Genomic DNA, 25,367 nt, shown 5'->3' on the forward strand with positions numbered 1-25,367 from the left:
TCGACATACATATCACAATATAATAAAATCTGTCACATATCAAGTCAACATACATATCACAATATCATCTATCTTATAAGCATTGATCGGTAATTCCGAGTATAGCATTAATCCATCAAGACGTATTTGTACATTGGTCTTTGTAGGTGGTGCAAGCACTTTTTGGCAGCCCTCACAATATCAGTTCCTGAATTGTACTCAAAACAATCACAAGAGTGGTTAATATTCACACTGAGAAGTCTGTGAATGGTCTTTTCATCTGGGTTATCTCTGGAATCTCAAGATGGAAAATATCTTCTCGGTGTCAGCACTTGAATAGGGAAGAGTAAACATCACCTTGCTCATTTGGTGAAAAAGATCATACTGCATCTTTCCACCTGGTAGCTTAAGTTTTCCCTTGAAATTTCAAGAAATTCTTCACAATCACACTGAGTGTCGAAGAGACACTGCTAGTTGGAAAGCAACTCGATGATATTGGTATAAGATGTGCTCATGATTAATGACACATTTTGCAGTAATGGAATCGCTAATAGCGGTGATGTTTGATTGTTATTATCAGCATTACATAAGATGGAGAAATATAAAATTCATGAGGAAATTTATAGTAAAATAAGAGTTACGTACAAAGGAAGGGCACAAATACTCATTTTTATTTTAAACGGAAGGTCGGGAGAGACCCTTTGAAAACGGGATTTTTTCTCTCCCATTGGGAGTATCATATGTATGGAGAAAAGCGTCTGACTCTGTTGCTTTTATGCTCGACTATTCTAGTAAACTGAGCAGGTGAGCGTGGGAATAAAACAAAATTGGTGCAATATACAGCAATTATATCAAGAAAAATAGCATATATGAACAATATATTTGGAACAATAGGCATTGTATCAATGTTTGAAGTTATAAAAATGTATACCTCTTATTAGAATCTCCCAGTAAACTTACTTTCACATCATAAATGTATTGTGCTGAGTCGATCGTGTAGTGTTTCACATTGTGATGATAAAATACTGAGATATTACAATTACTTAAAATCTAGAAGTGATGGACAAATTATGACTATATATATTTTTTAATCAGCACCATCAAATTACTCCACATTATTTGAATTTTATCCAGTAGCAATTTGTTATAGTCCAGTGCTATTCATACAGCTTTTTTTTAATTACATTTATGAATTACGTAAGTTTTTCAAAATTTGTAGTGCATGCGAGACGGAGTTTTATACTCTAGATATATATATATATATATATATATATAATTGTTTTCATTTTACCCAACATTTCGTCTTTGCGGACGTTGATGAAAAAAAATCGTTTTATATATATCTGGAGCATCAAGATCGTTTTTTCTTAGTTTTTTATCAGCATTTGTAAATCCCTTGAGTGTGCACTAAAAATTTTAAAAAGCAGCAAAACATTCCAACAATCAACCAAAAACGTTATAATACTAGAACAACTAGTATACCTTGTGCATACAAACAAACTTGCATGGATAGAAAAACAAATAGACTTTCTAGAAGAGTGCCGGAAAATAACATTGTACCAACTGGAATCCGGCTAGACAGTTGTGTACGAGTATATTAACTCTGATAAAACTGCAAAGGCGACATGCTAGTTACAAAATAAAATTATTTTATATGTATATCTCGAGTATAAAGACCTTTTTTTCTGAACTTTTTAATCAAAATATATAAATTATTTAATAGTTTTTATGTTGCAAGTTTCGACCAGTAGGTAACTGTTGCACAAATTTATTGAATCATAGATATTACTGATAAAGTAAACATTGTGGATTGTTAGTCACGTGGAAGTTTAAGTATCGCTAAAACACGAATTATTAGAGATTTTGATTCTGAAAATCTAAATGGGTAGTATTGACGCTTCATTGTCTCTGTTTTTGTGGGAAAGTTTTTATCTGTGGGTTTTGATATTTATTGTGTTTATAACATTGTTTAATAAAAAATTCCATTGCTTTAGGAAAAGGTTTTGTTGTCCAATTAAATACTTGTCTGTTAAAGGAACTCGTGCAAATGGAATGTACGAAATAAAAAAGCGTTTGTTTCGTGTTCTTCACAACCTTAAATCAAAAGACTGGAAATTAAGAAACGTTGGGGTAATTCGAATATTGGAAGTTGCCCCAGGAACCGGTGATAATTTAAACTTCTATCCAAATAATTCTTACATAATCGTTGTAGAACCAAATCTGCATAACAGAGCTTTGTTTGCTGAGAACTTAACCCACTCTGTATTATTATTAGAACATTTCATACAGGAGAACCCAAAGACATTTCAAAGGTAGAGGGTGGGTGTGTGGACGCTGTAATTTCTACAAATGCCTTGTGTATGGTGAGAGATGTGAAATCTGTTCTTAATGAAATAAGACGAGTTCTTGCAGTGGTGAGTAACAAGTATGTTTATAATAATTAATATTAATAATAATATCGCTTGTTGGAGATCAAGTGCCTCAAACATTTTTCAAAAGCTATGATAATTTATCTATCAGTTATAACATTTGTAATTTATACCCATGCAATCTCACAAAAAATTAGACATTCCAAAGAGTTAAAAGTGACAGAAGCCAAAAAATCTGGCTTTGTCCAAAAAAGTCTGATTATTGTAACTCTTGAGTCTTATAAAACTTGTTTTATCGCTATATTTATTATACCTGAAAATGAAAAAAAAAATTTTCGGTGGATTCTGTAGCATAAACGATACAATATAAATGATTGCAAGATATGACATTTTCTTCAAGTTGAAAAACAGTGAAATAAATGTTATACATTTCTGATCAGTTGAACTACAAAGCAGTTTATTTTTAGCTCAAATCAGTAGAATAATGTACTACTTGTATCATGAACCTAGGTTATGAACATGACACCTGTACTCAATTTCAAGGACAGAGTAATTTTATGTATATGGAATGGACAACTGTAGCAAATACAGAATTGGTCATGACAAGTTTTTCATAAAACTTTAATTAATTTTAACATACAGTTATTATGCTTCTTAGCACAAGAACCAGATGGATATAAGGAAAGACTAATGGTAAAATGACACAAAATTAGCACATTACACTTCCAAGACCAAGTTACACTTGTTAATCATATTATTAGAGGTTATCTATATTTTCCTTTTATTTAAATGTTTACCTGAAGAAACTTTATTAATTGAAAATGTATAATATACATCTTTCAAGAGAGACCTCAGTATACATGTGTATTGTAACATTGTTTTTTCTTTGCATGTTTTTTAAATTATGAAAAAAAAATCAGTCTACATTACAAGAAGAAATCACTATTTCTTCGTTAATACTTCTTTATAGATTTTCCCACTTAGTAATTCATTGTAGATGTAAGTTTACAGATTATGTTAAATCTCTAACAATAATACAGGGACTAATGTAAAATCAATCCACTTACTTGTTGTGACCACCAAGAATTCCAAAGGCCTGATAGTCACAGATTTTTGGGTTTTGCAGTATACACCCAAAGTGAATGAACATGCAGATTTGTAGGTCAATAACAGATGTGTATAATCTCAAATGAAAAGATTGAAGGTTTGGTGTACCTTCAAATACAAACAACAGAAATATTTTAATCAGCATTGTAGTATACAGCTCATTGCATTGGTTTGATGTCTAGATAATTTTACTGACTAGAAGCTTTCAACGTATTTCATGAGCCAGGGATATAACATTCATTATCACTGTACTGTGGAATAAGAATCTTTATTATACTTTCTGTCAGAAGAGCTATATTCCCAAATTCAATCCTGATATGTAAAATAGTTGGGCTCTGTAGTTAACACTTTATAAGTATAGAAGAAAATAATATTGGAGAATGATGAAAAACATTATCCATCCATTTATGAGAAATTGCAACCTTTAAGTAATATTGTGGGGTTTTTGTCATAAAAGTTCACAAATTTAATTAAACAATCAATTTAAGATTTTAACTGTTAAAAGTAACTTCACACCTAACTTAAAACTCAACTAACTTTACCAATTTAGGACTTCACTGACCCATTTATGTAACTAAACCTTGTGCTAGAGAGTTATAGGAGTGTGTAAACGGTAAATTCTAAGATACCACAGCTTCCTCTAGTTAACAAATAAATTACAACATTAACAGTACAGCTGACAAAAACATGTTTAAAAGTACAGTCATAGCTCTGGAAAGAGTGAAAAGAGGTCTTATGAACTTGCTAATAGGTCATTCCATGCCAATTCACCTAGGGCAGTGGTTCTTAACCTGGGTTCAATCAAACCTCAGGGGTTTGGTGAGTCAGTCTCAGGGGTTCAGCGAGATCAAGACACACACACTGTGTGTGTCCATTCCGATCACCCCACTCATATGATTCATGATGTCAGGCTCCAGTTGGCCATCATTGGCTGTGGCTGATCACATCACATCACTTGGCCTTGATATCTGTGCTGCAGGGAACTTTGTGCACTTAGCAGTTGACTTGTGACTGTAGTAATCGTGCATCATTTGTGGTTTTTTTCCTAATCTTTCAATCCCTTCATACTAACTATGTCGAGCAAAAACAGAAAGTGGTCAGACGAATACGCATAATGTGGATTCACATGTATAACAGAACATAATGGGAGTCAGCGTCCTCAATGCATGATTTGCAATGCCAAGTTGAGAAATTCTAGTCTAGCACTGGCAAAACTAAGAGACCACTCCCTAAAGCTGTATGGAGATGGGAAATACAAGAACACAATGCTTGCTGAATTCAAGGTAAAGAGAGCCAGGTTCGTTGAAAAGGTTACTTTATATTGTCTTATATTTCCTTAAAAAATTTAAGCAAAAACTTCATTTTGATTTATTCAGCCATGCAGTACAGCTTTAGGATTTTGCACTAAAGCTGTACTGAGGTACGGTTCACGTTGGTCATTACTTATCTCCAGTTTGTTGACAAAAGCATAGTACCTATTAGAATTGGTTCAGAGGATGATTCTGGACATGGAAAGGTGTTCTTACTGGCAGTCTAATCTTAAAGTGATTAGCTTATGGAATTAGTTGCATGGCACCAGCAGTAGAAGGAGATTGCATGTTAGATGCCATCCATATGCTATATAAACAATAAAATGAGGATTCTAGTATCCCTTTCTCTTTTGTGTACAATGATACATAAACAATGTTTTGTTTTAATAACAAGAAAAAGGCAAAATAATTTTCTTATTTAAAAAATGGTTGAAAATAGGTTGTTTTGTTTTTCATTCAAAAGTTGATCTGAGCTGTACAACATTAAATTTGTGTTCAGTGGAGGACAAGTAAAAAATTGCTAAAAATAGAAAATATAACTGATAAAAGCATCTACAAGAAACAGCATTGCCAGTATAGTGAGATGTGACCCCTACATTGAAATAGACAATTAAATAGTAAAGAATCAATGGTTTCTCTCATGAATAAGATTTCATTTCATGTTAAAGAATCAATACCAGTGCATATTTCCTTAAAAACTCTCATACTTATCTTGTCCTAAAGTGCATAGGTATGCTAAGTGATTACCCCCTCCCCTCGTGTGCATACTACATATATTTGAGTGATAGCTTAGACTCTGAAATAAGTGGTATGTCATCACAATTTGTGATAGAAAACGTGCACATTGAGAAGCAAATATGAAAGGATAATGTGGCCAATGTTGCCACTGCTGTGATGGCCACTGTGTCACTAGCATTTACTGAAGAAATTCACATAAATAACTAAATTCATTCATTGATTCTCAAAACAAGAAGCTTTTTAATATTATTGGCACACTTAATCATAGCATTTTTAATTTAAATAATTGACCATTAATAATATCTGAATAAAGTGTACAAAGAAAAGGCCTAAACTTTCCCCTAACACATAACAAACTACTTGCCTTAGATATAGTTACAGCCAGAAAAATACACAAATTAAAGACTACCAGGGGAATTAAGAATAAAGACAGCAATTCAAAAAGCCATGAAATGTACTGACCCCCCCTCTGTAATACCACTCTTTCAGAAAAAACTGTTTTCAGAAACATAACAAAAAAGATAACACTATGGTAATTCTACCAGCAAACAAAAAGAATGCTACTGTAATTGTGGACGTGGACAAGAAGAAAATACACTTAAACTTTAGTTGAAGACAGTCACTACATGAAGACCAGGTCTAACTCACTTTCTAACACAGAACTGTGAATTAGTCATCTACTTAAGAAACATCAAAAAGCAATTGGAACAGAATCAAACAACAGCACACCACAGCACCAATCCACATACTGTGAATAACCTAAACTTCATGAACAATTCTACCCTCTCTAGTCATAGCTGATTGCAGAGATTCTCCATGCCACCTCTGAGCTAGATATGTGGTGTGTGTGTATATATATAATATTACTATGAACAGGTAAAACACCCTCATATGTTAAAGAAAGTAACCATTTTTAACCTCATATGACACAAACAAGTTTGTGCCCAACTTCATTGCTAACATACCAACTCTGGCAAACTACAAACAACTTGAAAATGACTGAAATACAAAGGAAAGCACTGAAGAGTCAGTTTCCACAATAACAAAAATGTGCAGTCTTCTGTGTTGCACACAAGCTACTTCAATTTGAAGATAAATACTACCAAGAACAAGAAGGCCTAGCTGTGAGTTCACCCCTATCATCAGTATTCATTAACTTCTACTTGGAGCATTTCAAAGTTAACACTCTCAAAATAGCCATTTGGTGCTGCTATATTTTAACTGGATAAGTTGTTGTTACATTGGAATGAGGTGACACTCTATGGACTTGACTCAAGAATTTATGGCCCAGTTGAACAAACAAGATTCCATAATATAATCTAAATGTAAAAAGGAAAAAATAAACTCTCATTCTTTGGTGGGATGCTTACCAAGATACATAACTCTCCAAAAACTAATCACTTTTAAGATGGGTCATAACCTAAAATGTCTAACAACTTTCATTCCGTTTCACAAGAAACCCACAAGTATTGATAAATCAAACCACCCCAACAGTGTAAGTACAAAAGGTGTTGGATACTACCTAGTTTTAGAATGAAAAATTTTTTATATACAGAAGAAACCAGGAAGATGGAAGAAAACATATCACTGAAACCCTTTAATAGTAGATATTCAGAACTTGCAATAAAGAAGAAAAAAAAGTAAACACTGAAAATATAAAAAGGAAGAAAACAACATGATGTACATTCATATTCCACTATATCAGAAAGAAGTATTTCTGAAAACATACAGAGGATATGTAAACAATATAAAATCAGAACAGTATTAAGAAACCACAATGTAATGCAACGTGTTAGTAAACACCAAGTAAATTAAAAAGACCTAGTGAAGAAAAAATACAACATTCTCTGTGAAGGTGAGTTCCAATATGTTGGAAAAGAAAAGGAACAACCAAGTTAAGAGCTCAAGGACAATGGATAATAAAACTTTGGTAATATCGACCTATTTGCAGTACCCCATCATACGAAAGGTGAAGGCCATTTGATAAATTGGAATACTACTAAAATAACCCCTATAAACATAAGAAACAGAATTATAAAATATTTTTACAGATATCTAACTGATAACACTTTTAGTCAACATATTGTTAAAAATGGGAAAATTCACACACACCTCTTAAAACATTAAGAAAAAGTTCTGCTTTGCAGTGTTGATCATATTTGGCTCTCAAAAAATATGAAAGTGCATCCATATTTTTGTTGTTATCAACATACATGGATCATTTTGGGCAGAACAATAAGGTATAATATTATATACAAGTCCATCAAGTTTCACCAAAATCCATTCATTTTGACTAAACTACAGAGAAAAAATAGTGTGAAAAAAATCAGTCTCCATGTTAGTAGACAGGAATTTTTTTTATTTTAGTGACCTTAATTGTCCAAAAACTAATCATGTCTAAGAAGGGTCAAAATTTAAAATGTATAACAACTTTCATTCCATTACATTCAGTTGTTTTCAAGAAATTTTGCTGACAAACATGTGATAATAAGTTATTTCATGTTCTAATGGGAAGACCTACCCCCTTCTACGGACGTCCTTGAACGTAGCAGCAAATTACTAGCCAAAATTTAAGGAAACAGTTGGTTATTAGTATATAATTGATAATTAGATTTAGGTGATCATATAGGTTAATAACTATTATAGCAGTTGATATCTGATCTCCATAGCTTTACCAGAAGCAATCAGTAACAAACTTGTTTAATTCAATTGTTGTTTTTATATACAAAATTTTTATTTTTACATGTAAAAGAAGGTTTTCTTATCTTTTCAGGATGGAATATTTTTATACATTGAACATGTGCACCATGAAAGAAGTTGGAAAAGATTGGCTCAAAACATTGTTAACCCAATTTGGGGGATTGTGTTTGATGGTTGTAATCTGACAAGGGACACTTCTGCTCTTGTGCTAGAAGCTGGATTTTCTAATGTCTCTCAAAATAAATTATATAAACCATTTGGAACGTTTATGGGAATATTTGGTCATCCAACATTGGTGGGCATTGCAATAAAATAAACTTTTGAAGTTTGTTTTTTAAACTTCTTTGGATATATTTGTCCAATCTATATTTTCCATAAGCCGTTATTAATCTAGTAATAAAGGTTTGAGTAATTATGTTTTACTTTGATTTAAGAATATTCCAGTTTGCTTTGCTATACTTAATATAAGTTTCTCTTATATGCTTTCATATATAGTATTTGCAATAAAAAAGTAAAATTACTTATTATTATTAACATTTTGTGAAACAAAAGTTTGGATCTTTCAGCAAATAACTGTATATGGTGGTCATAAATGTCAGTTTTACACAATAAAGGAACGTTTTTTTCCTATTCATAAACTATTTAGAAAGTTGTTTTTGCTTATTGTGTTTCATAAAGTGTTTAAATATGCTAATAATATGAAAATGTTTAATAACAAAGAAAGTGATGTGACATTTTTGTTAATGCTGATTAATGACTAACTAAGAAATAGAAATAATTGCTTAACTGATCTAGTATTGAAACATTTTGTGTCCAAAGATTTATTGTCAGCCCAACTTGCCAAGGACTTGATGGAGCTTGAAGAAGTGCTCATAAGGAGGCTGATATTGAAGTCAAACCCCTGGTTAATACAAGAATAACAAAAATCCTATTTAACTTTATGGTGAGTGAGTGGATGATACACACTGACATGTTTCTACTGTTATGAATAAATAAATGTTTGGGCATGCTAGAAGGTGCCTGATGAATTATCACAATAAAGATAGTTTCTTGGTATTAACGAATCAAATTGAACAAAACTGCTTCAACAGCCTTTTGTGCCTTAAAGGCACAATCACTCTAACATCCCATCATGCTTATAAGCTGTTACTTATGAGAATTACTTATCATGTGCCTTGAAATTTCATTAATTTTTCACAAACAATCTCTGTAGAAACATCCTGTCATATTACATTATTATTAGACACCATATTTTATTAAAATTGAATGAATTAATTCAGCAGTTACCAGCTTGTCCTGACTGTTAAAATAACATAAATTGATACATTGGCATTGGTAAATTTTTATATTTTAATAGAAGTGCTGATAAGAGCAATCACCCTGATAAACAAATTTTAATCAGAGTAATTTGTAGCTATTGTACTCTTCACAGACACAAGACTGGTTGAGATGGGTGGTATGAATTTCTTACCATGTGTTTTTTCATATGTAAAGAATCTCTCATTTTAAAATGCCTGATGGAGCTAAGACTGAGATGGTTGCAGTAAGATAGATGCTTCTTCTAGATGATATCTTCACCTTTCACATGTATGATTCTGTTGCAGTATATCTAAGAAGAGTCCATCAATGGATATATGAAACAAAGCAGACTTCAAATAGAAAGCAGAAAAATTTGCAATTAGTTATATTCCAGAAGTTATGTATGGAGTTGTTACAGATTCTGCAGAAACCAACTATAGTGGAACCACTCTAAGCGGCCACCCCTCAGATTCGGTCACCCCTTGAAAGCGGTCATTCAATCACAGTCCCTTTTTTGTTTACATAATCCCTAATTATGTGCAGTGGAACCCCTCTAATCAGGCCAGTTTCTCTCAGTCCTGAAGGTGGCTGCTTTAGAGTGGTTCCACTTTAGTCAAAAACTATTCTTAATACTTGATGAAACAAAACCTAAACCATGTTATTGATGTTTGTGACTAGCTGTTACAAGATAACTGCATTGTTTTCTGCTTGACTAAAACATAAGTGAATTTTAAATGGATTGCAAATGTTGATCTAGTATTTCACTTTCTGAAACTTGCTTTAGTAAAGCTTTGTTATTAGATTATCCTAGATAAGACTATCCATTCCCAATTGATATTAATGCCAATAATAGTACAGTTTGAGTGATATTATTGCAAATGCAAATTGAGTGGAAAAGGCGATCACTTACCCTAGTAGTATGTTGACGGCTTCTGGATGTAAATACTGCATAACAAAGAAGGAGCTGCTTTTGTATATAGTATATGTCAGCCATTATCACCTTCACCTGTATGGTAGGAAGTTCACTATTTGAGAAAACTATATGCATCATACAATATCATCTTATAAACTTCAACAATGATTTGGATCAAATCATGAAAGGAGTAACATACTATTGTATGTCATAATCTGTAGCTGTTATTCAAAAAGATTAAAAATAAGAGCCAAATTGTATATGTTTGGTGGATATCCATATTCATTGCAGCTGAAATTCCTTGCAGAAGTAGTGACTGTTGACCATACAGTGATGATTTCACTGGCAAGTTGATTACATCTTTCCTCACATGTTTAAAAATAATTCTATTAGTGACATGAATATTTATAAATACACAATAAAGAAAATATTTATTTATGTTTTAATATTTAATTTATTACTAGTAGTTTCAAATTGATAAATTTTGGTAACTCTGAAAGTAGATATCCTTTCATCATGGTGGTAAAGGAATTGCAAATGTTCATGACAGTATTCTAAAGGGGAACATGTATGTTCTCATTGCAGTAAAAGTTAAAGGACAGCATTCCTACAAAAAGCAAGTGTTAAACTTAAAGCTTTGTTTTCTATTGTCTAGTCTGTCATTGTTCTTAAATACTTAATTGTCCAGTATCTATGCTGTACAAAAGAAAGGATAATTGGAACATATAGTAACATTAAACCTATGAAAATGATTTAAAAACTAGTGCTGATGACCCCCAAGAAATATGTTTCACTTTGTTATAAGTTGGCTACAAACGTCTGCATTTGTTACAAGCTTCTAAACCATACAGCTATTCAAACACTTAGAGAAAAGAAATGCAGCAGACAGTTATCTGTTGGCTAGAACTCAATGTAATCATGGATACATTAATTGAGATTGGTTCAGATGATTACAACTGTAAGTGAATAACATGTCAATGTAAAGTTGGTTAGAAACAGACTTCACAAGACTGGTCTGTATTAAGCTATTCATCTGATGAGGTACATTGTGTCCACAGAAATGTACAAGCAGCTTACCTACAATGATACTAAGCTAAGAATCTGTTCAATGAACCATGTAGACATGAATGAGTTATGCTTCACCCCATAGATACATAACAGGGGTACATTCATTTAAGAATAATCTGGAAACAGATTCAAGCTTGCTTTGCATATAAGAAAAAAAATACACATAGCACTGGTGGAAGTCTGGTATGGCTCCTCATTCTACTATATGCTAGTGCAATTGATCCTGCTTTTGGTGTGATAAGTTATAATTTCTGCCCTCACTGTACTAAACACTGCTCAACAAATACCTTGAAAAAGTGGGAATTAAACAAATGGAGTGGTCTGTGTGACCATGGACTTCAATGCTATCAAGAATTATGTTAAAGATACCATGGAACAAACCTTTTTAGAGTAGCGTCTTAAAATGTAATTAGTACATTGAATTAAAAAAAAACTTCTAAAATTTCTTTGGTATCTCCAGTTGTAAAAAAAAAAAAAAAAGGCATAAACTCTAAATATGGAAAGCCACTCCTTTATCAAATGTCCCATGGCAGCAGAACAGTCAATCGTGTTTCAGATCACTTGACAGATGCCTACTTTTGATACAAAGGAAGTGGGCTGCAGGAATGACATTAGTTCTTAACAGTGAATATACATTTTATAGCTAAATTACGAATGTAGATATTAATTGTATAAATACAAGTAAATAGTTGATTCAAAATTTGGCTGAGCATGAACCGGTGGTTATTGTATCAGATTGTGAAGCTAAGGTTATGTAGTTCACATCCTAATGTCACCAAATCGTCGTAAATGCAAATGAAAAAAAAACACCTTAAATATTTGTTTGTTTTAGAATTTCGCGCAAAGCTACTCAAGGGCCGCTAACCGTTCCTAATTTAGCAGTGTAAGACTAGAGGGAAGGCAGCTAGTCATCACCACCCACCGCCAATTCTTGGGCTACTCTTTTACCAACGAATAGTGGTATGAACCGTCACGTTACAACGACCCCACGGCTGAAAGGGCGAGCATGTTTGGTGCGACGGGGATTCGAAACCGCGACCCTCATTACGAGTAAAACGCCTTAACATACCTGGCCATGCCGGAGTTATTTACGACAATGTAGATGTGCAGAATGATACCGTAAAACTCTATTTTTATTAATTGGAATAGATTTTGCTTTATTCGTTTCTGAATAATTGGAAAGAGCCCATCTAAGAATAGCAATGATTAATAAAGCGAAAATGCATAATAATAATATTCTAAAAATAACATTTTTTGTTCTTTTATTTATTGGTTTTGACAATTTACTTTAGCGAATTGTAAAAATTGATCCAAAAAGTGCTTACTTCGAGTTATCACAAAGTAAGTTTAACTTTTATAAGTCAGCTTTTTTTGGTAAAAGGTGTAGTAATTCATCAATACATAACACATAAATAGTTTAATAACTAATTGGTTTAATTAAAATAAGTGTAAAATAGTATTTCTATTAAGTTAAACGTTATGTCTACTTTATATACATATAATTATACGAATGTCAACGAAGCATTTTGTTCTTTAGGCCTAGTTAGGTTAGAGCAATTACTATTATGTAGATATGGTATTATTCTATTAAGTTAGATTTAAACGTTGATGATTTATCATGCATTAGAAACCATTAGTACGTTTGAGAACTTTAAAGGTTAATTAAACAAAAAGAAGAAGACGTATTGGTTTCTATTACGAAGCCTTTAACAATAACAGACAGTTCAAGTTCCAAAACCTATTACTACTGTCAGAAACCAATGGACCCAGAATTTATGATAAAATCACATAAACTGCAGATTTTTTTTTTTTTTTCACATTCCCCTTAACCATAAGTATATTAACATAGCGCATGGGATCTGTACATGTCTATGTTATGTATTACAATTTCAAATAGCCTGAAACTGAGTTAAATGATATATATGTAAAAACGGCTCTTTCGGGTTGAGAAAATATTTTACGTAGAGGAGCGAACAACGTTTCAACCTTCTTCGGTCATCGTCAGATAGAAGACTCAATATTATATGTTTGTAAAACCTGACGATGACCGGAGAAGGTCGAAACGTTGTTCGCTCCTCTACGTAAAATATTTTCTCAACCCAAACGAACCATTTTTACATATATATTTTTCTCTACAAGTGGGTGTTCTCGACATCAAAGAGTTAAATGATAATTTAGATTTAGATTTTTATTAGATGTCGATATGTATCCAATATATAATATTTTCCATCAAGATCGATACACAGTTTTCTTTCTTCATACAGTATATTTCAATATATAAATAATAATATAAGTTATAACGGTTATACGGTTATTACAAATAAAGATTTAGATACAAAAGTTTCACAAACATATAATATTGAGTCTTCTATCTGGTGTAGAACAGATAGCCCACTGTATAGCTTTGTGCTTACTTTCAAACAAACCAAGCTATCTGCTCTGGAACTGGATATTTTATCGAGGGTTTACGATAAGCGAATTAATTCTGAGTTGATATAGGTAAAATTCACATAACGGTTAGCTAGCAAGCTCTTCGCTGATCACACGTGAGTTTTTCACCTCTGAAATTATATAATGTCTTCGCAAAAATACTAACGTCCGACGTTCATCCGCGGAAGTTAAACGGTTTGTAATGCTCGAAACCTATACATATTCCTAATTAATAAGCTTTAATCACAGTTATAGCTTTCGAGGTTTATAGTATACCAACCATAGCAAACCAATAATATATAATGTCTCTTTGTGCGTTGCGTTGGTTATCTTTCATTTTGTTTATTTCTTTTGAATTTCGCGCAAAGCTGCGCGAGGGCTATCTGCTCTAGCTGTCCCTAATTCAGTAGTGTAAAACTCTCGGGCTACTCTTTTACTAAAGAATAGTGGAATTCGACGTACCTAATAACACCCCCATTACTAAAAGGGCGAGTATGTTTGGTGTGACGGGGATTCGAACCCAGGACCTGAGGGTCGAATCAAGCGCCCTAACCACGTGGCCATTTACTTTCTATAAGCGATAGACATAATTCTAGAAATTTCAGCTAAAACAACAATACTATCATTTACATACACATTTATATATTGTTGATTCTTACACTTGAGAACCTTCTGTAACTCTAGTGAATAGACGAGAATATCGCAATACAGATTTTAAACTACAAGTTACATGCACTTCTGTTTGTTTTGGTTTTTCTTATAGCAAAGCCACATCGGGCTATCTGCTCAGCCCACCGAAGGGAATCGAACCCCTGATTTTAGCGTTGTAAATCCGGAGACATACACATGCACTTCTAAATATATATTTAACAGAAACAAATGGCGATTTAAAATAAATATATATTAGCAAATCCGTTTCAGTCTCTCACAAGTTACTGACCAACAGGCCCTTGTTCAATCTCAGAACTCGTCAGTTGGGCTGGATGACGAAATAAAAGAAATGTAAAGTATTGTGCTGTATATAAATTAAAAGCGTTTCCATTTCAGAAAAGTAAAGGTTAAAATTTATAGATTTAAAATATTATACTGCATGTATAAATGTTATTTCGGGGATTGTTTTGTCTCTTATCGTGCAGTTTCACTGACGAGGCGCAGATATCCTAGTTGCTTTGCGCCATAACACGCCAAACCCACCCACCCACAGACGAATTTTGGTAGTTAACGAAGAGCCTCTTGGGTAGTGACTTGTGGAAGACAATAGGTACCGTATTTTATGAGTTGTAAGACGCTACATCGTGGAAGAGAAACCCTAATTTTGGAAAGACAATTCTAAGATAAAAATATTTTGACTCAGCAACCAACACTTTAATCCAGCCTTGACTTTTTCAATCTACTGAGTAAATACTGTTAAATACACCACATTCTTTACAGTATATCGACAATATTAGTTAAATTGAATGTTTTATGCTATTGAAAATACTTGTAATTGGTAAGAACTGAGATTAAGATCTGTATAAGAGGCCGTTTTGAGTAGACCCAAAGCTAACCCATCACTTTTGTCTTGGAAGACGCATGGGGATTTTACAAGGTATTTAAAAAAAAAAGCGCTTCTTACAAGGCGTAAAATACGGGTAAACCTGATATGCTATTTTTATGCACCTTTGATTTTGAATCTGAAATGGACAAATAAAAATAAAAGAAATGTGGTGATAGACGACATGTGATCCTTTCGTTTGGTAGGGTATTTTAATGTTATTGTGTATAGTATTTTTGAGTTGGTGGGAATAATGCTTTGTAAAGTATATGTGTGGAAGCTGTTTTCCAGTTGACAACAGATATTCAAGGGAATCTTCTCACTTAGGCAGCAAAATATGAACTATCTCTTCACCTATTTGGCGAGTTTAAACCCAGGCCTGTTAATGCGTCACTCTAGAACGTGAACAAACGGACAACTACACTTTACGCGATTTGTATTTTAAAGTTTTAAAATTATTGCTTATAAACTATTTTAGTGTAATGTGCTTTATCCACTATGAGTATCGAAACCCTAATTTTTAGTATTACAAACCTTAAGGCTTGCGTTGAATCGCCGGGAGGCTTTAGGCTGGATTGTGCGTATTAAAGGCAGTTTTTCGTGATGACAAAAACCCGCTTGAAGTGAAAATTTATTTCCAAAATAAAGTAGAGATGGCCTAAGAAAGTCGAAACGTTGTTCTGTACTTTAGTTTAATTAAAGTACTAATACTTATACCAGCCGTCTAAAGGTAGTTTTATTGGGGTCACTCTTTCAAAATGGTGTTGGATGTTAATCTCACTTTTGGAATAACTGTATGATCGTTATTAACATGGGTAGGCAAAGGTGCTTGAAAATGAGTTTCAAATGTGAAAAGTTTTAAAATTGTAACTGATGATTTGAATTTTTATAAAATAATTACGAATAAAGTGCTAAAATATTTGAAATTATGCCGTGATATTTTAAATATGTTACGTTTAAAGATGTATTTATACATTTTGATAGTTTATTGTTTCAAAGTAAATACCTTTAGCAACACTAATTTGTGACGTAAAATATTAAATGAATTAAAATTGTTCTTGAAATAGAAAATTATTATATGTTGAACTTTTAATGGAAAAATAATTATTAAATTTAAGATACGTGTGTACAGTCTACACAATTGGACTATCTGTGCTGTACTCACCACAGGCATTGAAAGCCGAATTTTTATCTATTTAAATTTTTAGACTTGTCGCTGTGTACTGGGTGCTTTTAGTGTTCATAATTTCACATTCTCGTTCAGGAAATTGGTCATTTTATAATGGATAATTTTTAACTAATGAGTCATATTTTTTCAGGAACGAACATCTTTGAAGGTTATAGATTTACCTATGTTTTTCGTTTGTTTTCAGAAACAAAAATAATAGATATAGAACCAGCTTTCGAAATAAAGTATCCGAAAAGAGAATTAAGAAAGTGTTTAGTCCTAGCGCTTCTTGAGATTACCTTGAAGAAACCTGCTGATCCTATTTGGTTATTGGGACCCTTTATTAATGTCATCTTTAAATTTTGATTAAAATTATAAAATGAGCAAAAAAGAAAAAAAATGCATTTATCCTCAAACAGAGACATACTTAGATGTACTAGCAAAACTGATAAAACAGGGATTGTGTCTTATAAACTAAGTGTATAATTTATGAAAGATTGCTAGAACCTAATAAAGTCATGTATTCACTTTTTTCGAAAACTATGCTTCCTCCCAGTAACAAAAATCGCAGCTTTTTGTTAAATGTTTAACAAGCTAATTTAAATACTTGTTTTTTCAAATAAGAATATTTTATTGTTGCTCAGTAATATCGTTTCGAACTCAATTCTAAATTTATATTGGATTAGACTTGTGTTTATTTGATGTGAGGTCAATAAACGACCGAATTTTAGTCATATGAGTTCCACAGGATAGTAGGAAATTGCTTAATGTTATCATAATATTTAATATTGCTTGTTTTTCTTTTCGAAAACAAATTTAAAGAATAGGCAAATTTTAATAGAAGAACTATTTTTACATTTAGTAGGATATCTTGTGATGCGTGCAATTAATAGTGTTGTACATCAAACAATAAGTTTGGCTGACAAAATTTTTTTTTTTTTTTATGTATAGCCGCAGATGTATGTGGTAAATTAGTTCCTCCATTTTTCTTTTGTTTGGGATTTGAAGACATTGTAAATAACATATATAACATTATAGGCTATGTTTCACTGTTAGCTTAGATGTGGATATAGCACTGAGTCTCCTAAGATGCCTGAGACTTCATGATATATCGTGAGTACTACAGATAACAATAAGTGTACCGATTTGATGAATCAACATACAGTTGGTTTCAGTAGATATTAGTTCTGAAACAGGGCTGTAGAAATACTTATTAGCTGCCATAAAAATACATAAACTTTTGAAGAATTTATTAAATTCACTCGTTAACTGGTAATGGCCAATTTGTTTCCTGTTCGAAATATTACAGCATTGTTGTATCTCGCGTGTGGTAAATTTATTTCAGTTTGATTGGCTGATTTAAATTGAGCACAAAGCTACACAGTGGGCTATCTGTACTCTGCCCACCAAGGGTATCGAAATTCAGTTTCCAGCGGTATGAATCCGCAGACAGACTGCTGCCATTGGGAAGGGGGGGTGTATTTATTTCAACTTGATTCTTATAAACTAAGAATAAAAGTAAAATATTAGTTTTATGTTATAAGTGGACTAAGGTTCTTCTACAGTAGGTCTCTGTGACGTGTTGACAATAAATTGACAGCACATACTCCACTAGTTTTAAAATATAAATGTAAAACATTTTCTTGCCAAAAGTCAACGTAGGCTGGTTCAGTTACATAAATATACAACTGACAAGATAAACTATTTTTATCTAATCTTATTATAATGTGTGTGTTTTCTTATAGCAAAGCCACCTCGGGCTATCTGATGAGTCCACCGAGGGGTATCGAACCTCTGATTTTAGCGTTGTTAATCTGTAGACTTACCGCTTTACCAGCGGGGGGCTTGATTATAATAGTATCTGTTTTAATAATTCACTTATGCTACCCCGTAGGTTACCACAGTCGTATCTTGAACATCAAATAAATGTATTCTTTTCGTCAAAGTCCACACAGGCTGGTACAATTACTTTAGAACACCCTTTGACAAGTTAAATTATTTTCCTTATTGCTATAAAACTGTTAAACTCACTTTCAAATGCCCCTCAGTGGCACTGCAATATGTCTACGAACTCACTCCGCTAGAAATCGGGTTCCGATACCCGTGGCAAGCAGAGCATAGATAACCCATTCTGTAGCTTTGTGCTAAATTCTAAACAAACAAACAAACACTTTCAAATATCAAGCATTAATTCACACGCTAGTTCACGTTTTCTGATTGAAGTTTGCTTCTTTAGTTTTCTCATATTTTTCTTATTAATTAATATGCACTCGTGCGCCATTCATATAAATGATTCATTCACTGAAGTTTCTAGAACTTTCTCTAAATTACGCAAGGCGGTGATTTTACAATACTCATTTAAACGGTAACGAGAAAATTACTCAAAAAACGTACAGCCAGAAATATATATGAATGGAACACTACTTCAGACTGCCACGGCCCGCGGGTTCGCATCCTCCTCGCACCAAACATGCTCGCCCTTTTAGCCGTGGGGGCGTTATAAAGTGACGGTCAATCCCACTATTCGTTGGTAAAAGAGTAGCCCAAGAGTTGGCGGTGGGTGGTGATGACTAGCTGCCTTCCCTCTAGTCTTACACTGCTAAATTAGGGACGGCTAGCACAGATAGCCCTCGAGTAGCTTTGTGCGAATTTCAAAAAACAAACAAACAAACAAACAGACTGCCAAAATTTCTGGGTCTAACCTATGACTCAAAGTTAGCATGGAATAACCATTTAAATGAAATTAAAAGTAAAGTCTGGCGAAGAACCAACTATGCTAGGAGTCTAACTGGCAAGAACAGTGGAGCATCAACAGACAATACACTAAAAATTTACAAAACATATAATAGACTAGTAACTGACTATGCAGCTCCAGCTTGAATTAATGTGACAAAATAATAAAAAACCAAGCTGCAAACAATACAAAACACACTCCTTACAATAGCATACAAAGTTCCAAGAACCACATCGTCTAACTTCATTCACAAATATTCAAACATACTAACGTTAGTAGTTAGACTCCTACATAGTACAATAACGCATTTCGATAAAAATTGGATAACAAATGAATTATTATGCGACTAGATAGGTACCGCATAGATGATGAAGAAAGTCCTCGACATCTCTCCCCAATCAAAATATATTTTAAGCACAAAAAATTTAAATATATATATATATATAAAAGAGGGAAAAAAGGCCACCATTAAACTAGATTTCCTACTGATAGGGCAAATCATATCAATAAATCTACGAAAATAATACACGGATATTGCCCTGAAAAGGGTCGGAGTAAACTCAGACCACTTTGACCCTAAAGCCATACCAACCTACACTGCATGATCATACAAGTAAAGGAAGGAGGAAGAGGTCAAAGCGCACCTGACCCTCCAGGGTACATATGATTACCTAAATCCCGAAAGAGAGAGAAAATTACTGAAGATTCAAGTAACGTGACGTCAACAATATTAGTGAACGCTTCCATAACAATGAATTGTAAACACAACGCACTACTTTTACCGAGTTACGTGACCAAAGTTGTCATACCTATCACCTTCAAAATGAGTATCTTTCAACTCTCTTGTTATGAAAAAACAAAGAACTGGACAATCATGAAATATTAAGTCTCAAAATAAATAATAATGTCTGCAGTAAACACTCCTGTATACCCATCTTTCTCTCAAAATCAAAACTGGACAGAATAATTTACATTTTTATTTCTATAACAGCAATAGCAAAGATATAATTTTAGAATAAAAACAAAATCAACGTTTAAAATGCATATTAAACATTTTTATTTGACCGATGACCAACAAGCAAAGACTACACGTATTGGGTAGTTTTATTGGTATTGAACTCATCGTGGTTTATGAGGGTGGTATAAGTACTGTACTTAAGCAATCAATGTAACTTTTCAAAACTGTGTATTATTACAAACTAACATTTATCTTTATTTAATTACGCAGAATTTCTATCTGCACTCAAATGTTCAATTCACTTCGAATGTTAGGTTCATTTAAAATTACTGTTTTACGCCAGTATATTGAAAACCTGTTTTACAATGTTCTCGACAAGAAAATAAATTAATATCTTATTATCACGTACATAACGGTTATGCTCGTTAAGATGATATTTCAAATTACGTTTAGTTTGATCAGTATATTTCGTGTTGCATTTATACATAACTTGATATATAAACTTTTTTCTCTAACATCTTTAATATTTAGTGCTAGGAAGTATTATTTTAATTTTGTTAACTGGTATGAAAATAAGAACAAAATTATGTTTTCTTAATACACTGGCGATTTGGATAGTTATACATTGTATGTAGGTTAATTTTACTTATGTTATTAATTTTTATTATCGTAGACATTAAATCTCTCTGTCTGGTCGGGATTTGGGTATAAAAACACGGGAGGGACAGGTTCATAATAACCTCTTCATCCGTTCTGTACGTTGAGGTACAGCTTCTGTTAAATGTATTTATTAATGCTTCATGAGGGCCAGGAATGCATCAACAAAGTAAACTTAGGAAAGGTAAATATTCCATAGTGTCGGGGAAAATGAAAGGTTTGGAACAAGACGGGCCGATACCCTGAGATCGAGGAGACAGAATCAGGTAAGAAAATCTGCAATATGTGAAACAGTGGATAAATCAGTGGAAAGCCCTCAACTTATTATCTAACTGCAGAAAACATTCCATTTACGTCAAATGAGTTCAAAATGAAGCTATTTGCCATGATAAGCCTGACCTCTTTGTCAAGGACCACATAAAAAAGCAAGCATGAAGACAGAGAACAAGAAGGACAGGATAAAGCACCAGTGATCGAAGTTGATGAAAATGGGAGTGAGACATAGGAAGAAGTTATGAAGGGATAAGATGGAGCTGTAGAAGCCATGGGAACCATGACTGAGCATTCAGAAGAGCTTGACACAGAGTAGTATGGATGATTAAAATTACTTGGTGGAAAAGTTGAATGGGACGATAAACATATAGGTATCTGTTACTACAATCCTCGCTAAAAGCATCAACAGCCAGAACAAAAGGACGAAGGTTGGTTGGTTGGTTTGATGTCACAAAGCAGATAGGCTTTCTGCACCAGACATCCGGTAAAAAGTTAAAGTAAATTTAGTAAAATGCATTAAAAAATTAAGGTAAAACAAAAGTTAAAAACATAAACAGAATTAAAACCAATGTTTACATTTAGTCTACAACAGTAAAAGAAAAAGTACAGTAACACAAGTTGTAAAGGACTTTCTGTAGCATAATTGTAATTATCGTAACTCGCCAGGAAGATTAACAGGCAAGTTCAAAAACCACCGTCAGTCACCTGAAGTTGGCCTTTCTAGTCCTGGTTCTGAGTCACTTGACGTTATGGTCATTTTTAGAAAGTAAAGTAATAAACGTTTTAATAATAACTCGCCGGGATGACTAACGGGTAGTTCAAACAACAGCATTAGTCACCTGAAGTTGGCCTTTCCAGTCCTGGTTTCGCGTTATTTGATGTTACGGCCATTTTTTAAACTTCAAATCGAACTAGGTAGACTTTGATTCTGAAAACTAAAAACATTTCCAAGGTGGACAGTGTCACCATCACCAATAACACTGTCTTACGTTATGCACAAACGTTGGGCCAGACCACGTTTAAAATGGTGCTGTCATTGAGAGTTGTAACAATGGCAAGACAGTAAAATGTGGTTTATTGTGACCCGAATGTTACACAGACAACACATTGATGCATCAGTCCCAGATAAAAGAAAACAATGAGTTAAAAACTGACCAATGCGTAGTATAGTTAGAACAACTTCCTTTTTCCGATCCTTACGGAAGTACGACGGCTAAAATCCAATATAGGGTTTTATTTGGAAAAGCTTGTTTTTACGTTGCTCACTCCAAGTCGACTGCCAACTGGCATGGAGCCGAGCCTTGAAAACAAGACCATAGTCCATGTATGGAACAGGCACAGTGGTGATAGTGACAGAGCAGATAGATTTAGCTGCGGTATCGGCGAGCTCGTTCCCGCGAATACCAACGTGGCCCAGTATTCGGGAAAACTAGATAGAAGTAGATGTTAAAGAGAAATGGGCCAGTTGGTTTTGTATATCGGCGAGAACAGGGTGTGAACCAACGTGAAGCGATTCCAGGGCCAGTACAGAAAGAAGCGAGTCAGTATAAATAGCGCAGTTTGAGTTCTGTTTAGTTTCTATGTGATACAGGGCAAGAGAAATGGCGTATAGTTCAGCAGTGGACACAGAAGCTGTAGATGGGATACTGTGTGCAACCATCGAACCACAATAAACCATGGCAGAGCCTACACAGTTACCTGATTTCGAACCATCTGTAAAAATAGGAATAGAAGGATGGTTCAAAAGATATTCAGCAAATAACAGACAGTATTTCCAATTGGGAGTGTCTGCTTTTCTTAGATAACTTAAAGACAGGTCACATTTGGGGACTGTAAGTGGGATGGGCTGACCAGTGGATACAATAATGTTATCCAAGGACAGACCCAATTCATCCAATTGAACCTGGACATGAAGGCCAAAAGGAGCAATGGCAGATTGCCTGTTCTGAAAAAGTATGGCCTACTGAAGAAGGAAAACACAACCCCAGGTGGGATGCTTTGGTATGGAATACCAAAGTTTTGAAGCATATAGTAAAGACAGTTGCAAACAGCGGAGGTGCAAAGAAGGTTCATGAGACTATGTATAAGCTCTGAACTGGGGGACTGCAAAAAGCCCCAGTGCAGAGCAGAAGTCCTTGATGATAAATGGGGTCCAGCATCTTCAAGGCTGATGTTCTGGCAGAGCCATAGACCAATGATCCATAGTTGAGTTTCGGTCGAATAAGAGCACAATATATCTTTAGCACAGAGCATCGATTCACCCAAGTGGTGGAAAAGAGGACACAGAAGATGTCCAGTGCTCTTGTACATTTGACCTGTAGCTGCTTAATGTGTGGTATAAAGGTCAGCTTATGGTCAAAGATAAGCCCCAAGAACATTGTTTCAGGGGCCACAGGCAGCACAACTTCACCAATACAGAGTTCAAGATCAGGGTGAATACCCTGTTGGCAGCAAAAGTGCATGCAAACAGTTTTAGAGAGAGAGAGAAGTTAAAGCTGTTTGCTGTGGTCCACTTCAGTAAATGATTTAGGGTAGTCTGTAGCTGCTGCTCAATACACCTCATGTTTGATGACTGACATGATGAGAAAGTCGTCAACATAGAGCCCGTTTGCAACAGTAAGAGGGAGTTGTTCAGTGATAGCTTTAATCTTTATACTGAAAAGTGTGACACTCAAAATACAGCCCTGAAGGACTCCAGAATCCTGTAGAAAACAAGTAGTGGGCAAGAGGAGGTTGTTTGATTCGAAAAATCAAATGAGGTGAGCATTAACCATCCTCTCTAAGGTTTTACAGAGACAGCTCATCAAAGCAATTGGACAGTAGTTTGAAGGAATCTTGGGGCCCTTCCGTGGCTTAGAGAAAGGTAGGACAATAGCCTGGCACCAGGCATCAGGAGAAACATTATCCTGCCAGATCCAGTTAAAAACAATCAGAAGAATAGCAAAAGAAGCAGGAGATAGAGGGTGCAGCATTTCATAGTGTGCATCATTAGGTCCAACCGATGTACTGCCAGACCAATGAAGGGCCATGTTTGAGTTCCACCAGTGAAAATGGACAATTATAGTCATAGAGACAATCAGCTCGAAAGGAAAGAGGTGATTGCTCTGCCCAAGCCTTGATGGCTAAGAAGGTGGAGGATAAAGCAGAAGTGCTAGATACCCAGCAAAAGCTTTCACCTAGAGTATCGGAGATGCTCTGGGTATCAGCTACTTCCTAGCCAGAGAGCAAGATCGAGAGGGTGACAGAATTATATTGCCCACTGACCTTTCGAATCTTATCCCATATGACTTTGGAACTGGTTGTAAGAAGATATGCCAGCTGTGAACTTAATCCAAGATTCCTTCTGGCTTTGACGTCTTATCCACCAAGCATGTACACGGGCCTGCTGGAAAGCGATGCAGTGTGAGAGTGCGGGATACCTACGAAAAGTATTCTAGGCCCATTTTTGAGCCTTCTGTGCCATGAGGCAAGCAGGATTCCACCACGGACAAGGATATCGTGGAAAACATGTCAAGGTTTCAGGTATACATTGAGAATCTGCTTGTAACTACTGCCACACAGTTGTCTATTGATGGCTTACAGGTGATAGCAAGATCAAGTTCTGTGGGAGCAGTGAAAGAGGGCCAGTTTGCTTGATCTAGCTTTCACCTGGGCACACAGGGTAGATAGCATTGACCATGGCCAGTCTCTCTCAAAATTATAGGAAAATGTTCACTGCCTCGTGAATTACTGTCAACCCTCCAAGAAAAATGAGATAATTGTGAAGGGGAGCAAAGGTGGGCAAATGCTAATCAACCAATTATGAGGCAAGTTGCTCAGCATGATCCCTAATGTATATAAAAGGTGAGAAAACTAAATATGGAGAGGAAAAATTATCATGTAATGAAGAAGGACTGGGATAACAATAAATCCATCAAATGGGCAAATCATCACGTACTTGAAAAATTAGGTTTTAAAAATGTCACATTAGGCCTAGCTGATTCTGAAGGTTGGGCTTGGGAAGACACACCAGAATCTGGTGGTGGAAAAGATAATCAAAATCTTCATTGAACTAGCTTGCTCAGAAGAAAGTGCAACAAGTTCAGATGAAGGTTGTTACCCACATAATGATCAATTTTTGGATTATTGCT

At 34.3% G+C, this 25,367-nt stretch overlaps 1 protein-coding gene and 1 long non-coding RNA gene across 2 annotated transcripts; one reads left to right on the forward strand and one right to left on the reverse strand.

The window, feature by feature from the left end:
* Positions 1 to 1,857: 1,857 nt before the first annotated feature.
* LOC143250510 (thiol S-methyltransferase TMT1A-like) lies at positions 1,858 to 8,826 on the forward strand. Its single transcript, XM_076501159.1, has 2 exons — positions 1,858 to 2,393; positions 8,277 to 8,826. The coding sequence occupies exons 1-2, from the start codon at positions 2,340 to 2,342 to the stop codon at positions 8,517 to 8,519; spliced, it is 297 nt and encodes a 98-aa protein (XP_076357274.1). The 5' UTR covers positions 1,858 to 2,339; the 3' UTR covers positions 8,520 to 8,826.
* A 627-nt stretch (positions 8,827 to 9,453) lies between these two features.
* Positions 9,454 to 16,119, reverse strand: LOC143250226 (uncharacterized). Its single transcript, XR_013028092.1, has 3 exons — positions 15,982 to 16,119; positions 10,413 to 10,508; positions 9,454 to 9,812 (listed from the first exon to the last, which is right to left on the reverse strand). It is a non-coding gene; the product is annotated as an uncharacterized LOC143250226 (long non-coding RNA).
* Between the last annotated feature and the right edge of the window lie 9,248 nt (positions 16,120 to 25,367).

Source organism: Tachypleus tridentatus, chromosome 5 (genome assembly GCF_004210375.1).
Source record: "Tachypleus tridentatus isolate NWPU-2018 chromosome 5, ASM421037v1, whole genome shotgun sequence".
Classification (NCBI taxonomy): domain Eukaryota; kingdom Metazoa; phylum Arthropoda; class Merostomata; order Xiphosura; family Limulidae; genus Tachypleus; species Tachypleus tridentatus.

Coding starts and splice junctions, on each gene's coding strand:
- LOC143250510 (XM_076501159.1), top strand. CDS start 2,340: ATGGTGAGAGATGTGAAATCTGTTCTTAATGAAATAAGACGAGTTCTT. Junction 2,394..8,276: donor TAAGACGAGTTCTTGCAGTG/GTGAGTAACAAG, acceptor TTATCTTTTCAG/GATGGAATATTTTTATACAT.